This window comes from Sesamum indicum, linkage group LG4 (assembly GCF_026168435.1).
Source record: "Sesamum indicum cultivar Baizhima isolate 11 linkage group LG4, ASM2616843v1, whole genome shotgun sequence".
NCBI classification, from domain to species: domain Eukaryota; kingdom Viridiplantae; phylum Streptophyta; class Magnoliopsida; order Lamiales; family Pedaliaceae; genus Sesamum; species Sesamum indicum.
The window spans coordinates 10,645,832-10,654,646 of record NC_142660.1 but is presented as its reverse complement, the minus strand read 5'-3'; the positions used below and the strand labels follow the sequence as shown (position 1 = coordinate 10,654,646).

Below are 8,815 nucleotides of genomic sequence, written 5' to 3'. Positions count from 1 at the left end.
AATATGTGATAGAGGTATCTCCTATCCACTTAGAGATGCGTCCATGCTTTATGATCCTATGGCCATAGTCATTGATCGAATAGGAAAAAGAGGTTCCTATGTCAAGTATTAAGCATAGACGTCTAGTCCAGGATGGAAATCAACACCCAATTTCATGCCTTAGACTAAGGACGAGAGACTATAGATGGAAAGATCGTACCATTATGGACTCGGGAGCCTAAAAGTACACATGGATTTTTGCCTAGTCACTAGTGGCACGGACCGTTGCTAGACGACCGTCCATGGTGATGGGATTTCTTGATCAAGAGTTGATCAAGAATTATTAATTAAATTTAATTTAATTAATAATAGTATTAGACACTAACCTAAGCCTTGTTGAAAGGTGAACCTAAAGAGTCACACACATATCACCAGGAAGGAATAAGGAATTAATTCCACAAGTAATTAGATTACATACAAATGAGAGTTTCATTAGATTGAAGGCCTAAGGATAAATTAATGGAATAAATTTATATTGGGCTTGTCCTTGATATTTAATAAGTTGGACCTTACTAATTAATTAAAACAATGAGGGTTTATGTCTTTTTAATTGGATTAAATACATATTGGCCCCAATTGGATGGATTTTTATTAAAACTGAATTTAAATAAAAATTCATTGGGCTTGTATTTTTATTTGATAAAAATCACCCACATAATATATTGAGCCCAATGGAAATTCCTATGGAAGGTAATAAATGGCTAGCAAATTGCAATTTTTAAAAGTGCAATTTTAGTCATCTTCTTGATTTGGAATTGAGAAGACATACCATATAAATAAGTGAATCTATCTAGACACATTCATTTATATCTATACAAGGTATATATATTATGTTGTGTATAGTTTATATAGGGAAGTTTATTATTACACAATATACAACAAAACAAAATTTCCTCCTCCTCTCTTAGCACCTCTCTACCGCCCCTCTCTCTCGCTCTTGGAGCAATTTTTTCTCTCGCTCTCTTCTAGCAAAGAGAGCATTGAGATTTTTATTACGGTGTGGTGTGGACAAATTAGAAGGTTCATGCGTTGGAGCCTCAAGTGAATAACGTTTCAACTGACCGCTAGAAAAATGAAGGTATCATATTTCTACTTTTTTCTTAATTTTTCGATTTATGTATTTTGCCTTAGCCCCATGTATGTTTATTTTATTTCTTTATACATCAAACACCCGGTAACTCCAAGGGCACACCCATTGGATTTGTTATTTTATTCTTTAATTTTAATTATTATGCATTTATTTTTTATCGCTTCCGCTTGCGCGTTCCCGGATCGTACCATACGATCCTTCACCTCAAGCTTCGATTGATTACATATGATTTTCAAGTCCTTTCTTACATTCAAATTGTCCTTCGTTTTTTCCTTTATATCCATCACGGTATTGAATATATTGTTAAACACATTCTGCTCAATGTGCGTGACATCAAGATTGTGTTGTATCAGATGTGTCGACTAGTACTTAGACCCCAAGAAGAAGCTTTTCTTTGTCCACTTATGCTCGCTACCATAGCCGTTAGGGAATGACAAAGGCACTTCAACCGCAAGACTAAACTCTTCAACCTAATCGCGGATCTATTCTCCCATTAATCTTGGACTTGCAACCTTCCTTCCTACTCGGTTCTTAGTGAATGCTTTTCTTTTCTACAGTACAAATGGTCCGGGGGGAGAAACTGTCTGTGGCAGCTAAAGTAGCACACTTCCTACCGTTCTGGAAATAGAATGCACGTGTGTCTTTCATACAAATTGGACACCCGATAATATCAGTGGTACTCCATCTAGACGCCATCCCATTAGCGGGTAGGTCATTCATGGTCCACATCAATGCGACGTGCATCGTCAATATCTCATTCTTAACGTTGTCGTGCGTCAGTACACCCTATTAGAATAGGTGACCTGGAAGCTAATTAGATTAGCACATTTATAATTCATTCTGACAATAACTCGATTCCATATAATATTATTTGATGAATAAAATGAGTATTCGCTATTGGCATTTTCGTTGTTGTGCTCATTTTCTTTAGATATCACAACAAAACCCACAGACCACTTTGACAATCGTGCAACAGTTGGACTGCGCATTGGATGGCGATCATGATATCAACTGCCAGGGTTGGGTCTGAAATATTCCAAATTGAGGACCTCGAGAATGGGCATTGAGTGTCCTATGGAGACTTGCATTAAGGGTCGCATTCATTTGATGAGTGCCACGGTTCATCAGCGGCAAACGTGGGACGTCTATGCGATCTTAGCGGGTCGATTGGCTAAGTGTCAAATCGACTGAACTGACTCGCGGGGATCGTCATATGGAAGCCTTGGAGGCTGGGTCGGTATGACTCGAATCCCCAGCTCCGGTAGTACGGGAGTAGTCCTCAGACTTGAGGAATCACAACAGTCACGTACCTGATGATTGTATAGATTTGTGTGAGAAGTGATCGTGTCTCAGGCATGGTCATCATAAGCCTTGTCAAGTTTAGTCAAAGTATGTAGTGAGGACGGTGAGTTCCAAGAAGAGGATCCATCCCCTGTCAAAACGCGATAGATGTATCTCTTATGCACTTAGAGATGAGTTTACGCTCTATAAAGCTGTGGCCGCAGTCGTTGATCGAATAGGGAAAAGAGGTTCCTATGTTGAGCAATTTTGTGCAACGCGTCTCAAGTATTAAATATAGATGTCTAGTCCAGAATGAGAATCGACACCTAATTCCATGTCTTAAAATAAGGCCAGGAGACGGTAGATAGAAGGACCGTACCCGTCTGGACTCGAGAGCCTAAAAGTTCATATGGACATTTGCTAGACAACCACCCATGGTGACGAGCTTTCTTGATCAAGGGTTGATCAAGAATTATTAATTAAATTATATTTAATTAATAATAGTGTTTGACACTATCCCAAGTCTAACTGAAAGGTGAACCTAAAGAGTCACATACAAATCACCGAAAAGGGACGAGAAATTAATTCCATAAGTAATTGGATTACTTATAAATAAGAGGGATTCATTGGATGGATAAGCCCAAGAATAAATTAATAGGATTAATTTATGATGGGCTTGCCTTTATTATTTAATAAGTTGGACTAAATTTTGATGGATTAATTAAGTGGGATTTAATTAAATTAGATTTAATTAAATTATTTGGACCTTGTATTTTTTATTCCAATAAAATCGGCCAATCACCCCTAATTAAACACATTGGATAATTCTAGGAAAGGAAATAATTGACTAGCAATTCTCACTTTTGAAAAGTGCTATGTTGGTCATTCTTTATTTGGAAAGAAGAATATATTGTCTTATGGATAACGGAATGAACCTAAACACATTCTTGTACATCCATATAAAGTATGTATACACTAATTACACAACACAAAATAGAAAATACTCCTACCTTAGAACTCCCCAATCGACCGCCCCCCTCTCTCTACACACTTGGTGTGTTTTCTCCCTTATTCTCTTCTAGAAAAGGGAATTACTAGATCCCTATATTCCGGTATGGTATGGACGTGCCTTTAGAGGACTTCTGCATTGGAGTTTCACATGAATAAATCAAAAAATGGAGGCGTGAGGGAAATCAAACAAGAGATAATCCTTCATTTACGTTTCTTGCGCTCCTCGATTTTAGTTTCACCAAAAACTCCGGTTTACTTTTATATTAATTATTTTATTAGCTACATCCAACGCCCGGGAACTCCAACGGTACACCCCTTGCAATCATGGTCTATTGTATTTGGTTTTTAATTTATGAATTTTAATTACCGCTTCCGCTTGCGCGTTCCTAGGTTGATCCACTGAATCACTCCCTTCAAGTAGTATTAGAGCCCTATTTAATGTGGGGCTATGATTTTATGTGAATAAGCATGATAGCACATGATAGCATGATTTTTATTTCTTTTGAAGCATGTTGTTTATTTTGATTATTCTTGGATAATTATATGAGAAAATTAACTTATTTAATTTTTGTAATTTTGGGATGATTTAAGTATTTTAAGAAAAATGGATTTTGGGGTAAAATACTTGTTTTTGCGTTCAGTTCATTGTGTAGAAATAAAAAAAAATTATACTATAGCAGTGCTGTAGCACCTCCTTTGCTACAATGGCTATATCTACCCTAAACGTTATACTTATAATAATCCCTGTGTTTATATATATAAATGCACATAATCATCTAATCAATATGCATACGAAATCACAACGTCATAACGACATAGTCAACCCACAACATCACATATATACAAATCAAACACCACAGGTGATCTACCACAATTGATCTCTACGCCTATGTTCTCTTTTATATAAACAAAATAAGATTTGTACTCTAGCTGACAAAGAGGAGAAAACAACATACTGGCCCGACCTGCCTGAGTATAGCGCGTAAACCTATTCTTTAACAGTCAGACATCTCAAAGTCTACTCCTGAAAGAAAATGTCAACAGAGGGATGAGCCTGCCACTTAGTAAGTAAATAATCAACCTATCTATATATGTATATCAAACACAGCCCAAACAGGACAAGTAGGCAACATGCATGGATTACAGTCAATTTAATTCCAACAAAATCAATTGTAGTACACCACATAGCTATCTCACAATAAAATAATCAATTAAACTTCTTTTTTCCTAGTTTGCTTACCAGAAGGTGATATCGTGTTTTTCCCGTCAACTCAATCTCACCGTTATATAAATTTAAGTGAATCCCCTTGACAGTCGGCTCATCAATCTCATTTCGCATCATAGCTCTTTCAATTCACATCATAGATCTTTTATTTCGCATCATAGCTCTTTTCACATCACATTTTTTTCATATCGCATCAAAGCTCTTTTCATTTCATTTCTTTCTCATATCGTATCAAAGCTCTTTTCATTTTATTTCGCCTTATAGACTTTTCAACACGTCAAGGGGTATTCACGCCACAATTATATACAATTTCCACCACTCCCTCATTTTCACATATTATCATTCTTGTAAGCAACTAGTAACGTAAAACAGTATATCCCTATATTCTCATTTTCAGACACCCACAACACAACATACAACAAACATGATATTTCAACGTGTCTTTGCATTCCACGTACACAGTATCGTCAATCAAATCAAATCATTCACTACGCATATATTTTCAGATAAAACAATATCAGCATGAACCGCAAAGTCATATAATAGTAATACCACAAACAAAGAGAACATATATAGATAATACTAATTATTTACTTACCTCAACCTCACAACGTTTCTTTCTACTCAATCGCTAATTGTCAGTCCTTTCACCTCACCCCCGTATCCTATAATGAGTTATACCACATACAATTAATATATCGAGAATATCATAATTTCTTTTAAATACAATATTAAATATTATTCGTACAATTTCTACTAATTCTTTAATATTCCACTTCTATCGAAGTACAAATCTTCGTTTTTCCTCTTTATTAACATACGATTTATTAAATATAATTTTCAAAATATTTCTACAGATTTCTTATCAATTTCTCGCTATTATATAATTTAATTAAATAACAATACGTAGAATTGCGTATTTAGTTAACAATTCCGATGGAATTATATAAATTGGCTATAGCAATATTCAAATCTAACGAATTTAATAATCTAATTAACCAACGACATCATTTTTATATCCGATTCTATATTTAATTAGACACTATTTTAAATAGTCAAACCCGTAAAATATTCCGATTAAATAGTACATTGCTTAGCATAATCAACATTTAATAAAGGAACTATTTAAATAATATAATTATATAAATTAATAAAAATTAAAGTAGAAATCTTACCTCGCGTAACCACTGAAACAGAAAACAAAATTGCAATTTTTTTAAGATTTCTGATTGTGTTGGTGTGATTGAACACACATATATATACAGATATATAGAGGTGAGGCGGTGGGTAGTGGGCCCACCCTCAAAATCTTTTATCCTTTCTTTTTTTTTTCTCTTTCTTTTGTATATATATATATATGTAGATATATTATTTACTAATATATATATCTGTATATATTACTTTCTAATATATATATATATTATGTACATATATATATTATTATATATTTTGTTATTTAATTAGAATTTTCTCAAAATACCCATTACGTCCTTTCTGATTTTCTTAATTAATATAAATTGTCCCAAAATATTATAACGAACTCCGATTTTTATCGTTTAAGTTCTATTATATCCCAAATTTAATTTATAATTTATTTATTAATCAAATTTAAATTTTTAATAATTACCAATTAGTCTCCCAATTATATATTATAATTTTTGGGGCGTTACAATTCTCTCCTCCTAATAAAAATTTCGTCCTCGAAATTTATCTCACTTACCGGCTCAGAGAATAAATATGGTAATTTTTCTCTCATGTTCTCCTCAACTTCCCAAGTGGCTTCCCTTGGAGAGTGATGACTCCACTTGACCTTCACCATTGGTATTTCTTTATTCCTCAATTTCTTTATACTCCGGTCCAAAATTTCTGTTGGCTCTTCTACATATGTCAATCCCTCTGATATCTCCATCTCTGGCTCATGCAAAATATGACTAGGATCGGATCGGTATCGCCGTAGCATAGAAACGTGAAACACGTCATGTATCTTCGGTAATTTTGTCGGTAATGCTAACCGATAGGCTAGTGGTCCAACTCGCTCCAGAATTTCATATGGCCCAATATATCGCAGACTCAGCTTTCCGTGCTTCCCGAATCTCAAGATTTCTCTCCATGGTGATACTTTTAGAAAGACTTTTTCCCCCACTTCGTATTCCATCTCTCTACGATGCTTATCAACGTAACTCTTCTGCCGATCCTGTGCTGCTTTCAAACACTTTTTAACTATTTTTATTTTGTCCACTGTTTCTTGAACTAACTCCGACCCTTCAAGCTGTCTCAATCCCTCAATATCCCAACAGATCGGGCTTCGACATTTTCTTCCATACAAAGCTTCATATGAAGCCATACCAATACTAGAATGAAAACTATTATTATAAGCCAATTCCATCAGTGGTAGATGATCATCCCAGTTTCCTCTGAATTCAATTATGCAGGCTCTCATCATATCTTTCAATGTCTGAATCGTTCTTTCTGACTATCCATTGGTCTGAGGGTGAAACGCTGTACTGAAATGCAATTTTGTACCTAGAGCCGTTTGCAAGCTTCCCCAGAAATGAGAAGTAAATCGAGGATCTCTATCAGAAACTATAGAGGTAGGAATGCCATGTAATCTCACAATCTCTGAAACATATAATTCGGCGAGCTTATCCAAGGAATCATTTTGACGGATTGGCAAGAAATGTGCAGATTTAGTCAATCTGTCAACAATCACCCAAATAGCAACATGTCTTCTGAACGTGCGTGGTAATCCAATGACAAAATCCATAGTAATCTTTTCCCACTTCCATTCAGGTATAGTCAAAGGATGAAGTTTACCAGCTGGTGCTTGGTGTTCTGCTTTTACCTGCTGACAAGTTAAACATTTCGCTACGAACTCTGCCACATTTTTCTTCATTGTTGGCCACCAGTAATAGGGTGTCAAATCCCGATACATCTTGGTACTGCCAGGATGTATAGCATACGGTGCATAGTGCACCTCGTGCATAATTTCCATTCTCAACTCCTCTACGTTCGGCAAGCATATACGATTTCCATTGAACAATGTACCATCTTCTTCGATTATAAATTGATCGCTCTTTCCTTTTTGCACCTTAGCTTTCATCCTCTGTAGATATAGATCTTTAGCCTGTGCATCTTTAATTTGATCCTTGAGGAAGGGCTTCACTTGTATTGTAGCCAGTAGAATATTACCACCAATGCTAAAGTGTACATCCATAGCTCTGAGGGCAGTCAAATACTCCATGTTATAGCAGATCATACCCGCAAGTTGGTCCACCGTCTTTCTACTCAAAGCATCTGTTATAATGTTTGCCTTCCCGGGATGATAGTCAATGGTGCAGTCATAATCTTTCAAAAGTCCATCCACCTTCTTTGCCTCAAATTCAATTCTTTCTGTGTTGGGATATACTTTAGACTTTTGTGATCTGTAAATATTTGAAACGTCTCCCCGTATAAGTAATGCCTCCAGATCTTCAATGCATGTACTATGGCTGCTAACCCAGATCATGGGTCGGATAGTTCATCTCGTGTGGCCTCAACTGCCTCAAAGCATAAGCTATAACTCTCCCATGCTGCATCAAAACACACCCATGTCCTTGTCGTGAAGCGTCAGTAAATACCACATACCCTCCATCCCCAGACAGCAAAGCAAGGATAGGTGCTGAAGTGAGTCTCTTCTTCAACTCCTAAAACTCTGAGCACATTTTTCATTCCAATTAAATGGTGCATTTTTCTTCAACAAGTTCGTCAGAGGTTTTGCGATTATAGAGAAGTCCTTTACAAATCTTCTATAATAACCGGCCAATCCCAGAAAACTCCGGATCTCCGACACACTTTTAGGTGGTTCCCATTCTAAAATAGCCTTAACTTTTGCTGGATCAGGTTGTACCCCTTCTTTTGAAACGATATGGCCCAAAAAAGCAATTTCCTCCATCCAAAACTCACATTCGCTGAATTTACCTTACAACTGTTTCTCTCTCAGGATTTGTAAAATTATCCGTAGATGTTGTTCATGTTCCTCGGGACTACTCGAATATATCAAAATATCATCAATAAACACAATCACAAATTGATCAAGGAATGGTTGTAACGTCTTGTTCATCAGAGCCATGAAAGCTGCAGGGGCATTCGTCAATCCAAATGGCATAACGACAAATTCATAGTGGCCATAC

General features: G+C 36.0%; 1 protein-coding gene and 1 long non-coding RNA gene across 2 annotated transcripts; both read right to left on the bottom strand.

The window, feature by feature from the left end:
- Nucleotides 1-4,184: 4,184 nt before the first annotated feature.
- LOC148788449 (uncharacterized) lies at nt 4,185-5,877 on the bottom strand. Its single transcript, XR_016065319.1, has 3 exons — nt 5,822-5,877; nt 5,245-5,311; nt 4,185-4,445 (listed from the first exon to the last, which is right to left on the bottom strand). It is a non-coding gene; the product is annotated as an uncharacterized LOC148788449 (long non-coding RNA).
- A 435-nt stretch (nt 5,878-6,312) lies between these two features.
- LOC148788448 (uncharacterized) lies at nt 6,313-6,990 on the bottom strand. The gene has a single exon (XM_088880084.1). The coding sequence runs from the start codon at nt 6,988-6,990 to the stop codon at nt 6,313-6,315; it is 678 nt and encodes a 225-aa protein (XP_088736210.1).
- Between the last annotated feature and the right edge of the window lie 1,825 nt (nt 6,991-8,815).

Coding starts and splice junctions, on each gene's coding strand:
- LOC148788448 (XM_088880084.1), bottom strand. CDS start 6,990: ATGGCTTCATATGAAGCTTTGTATGGAAGAAAATGTCGAAGCCCGATC.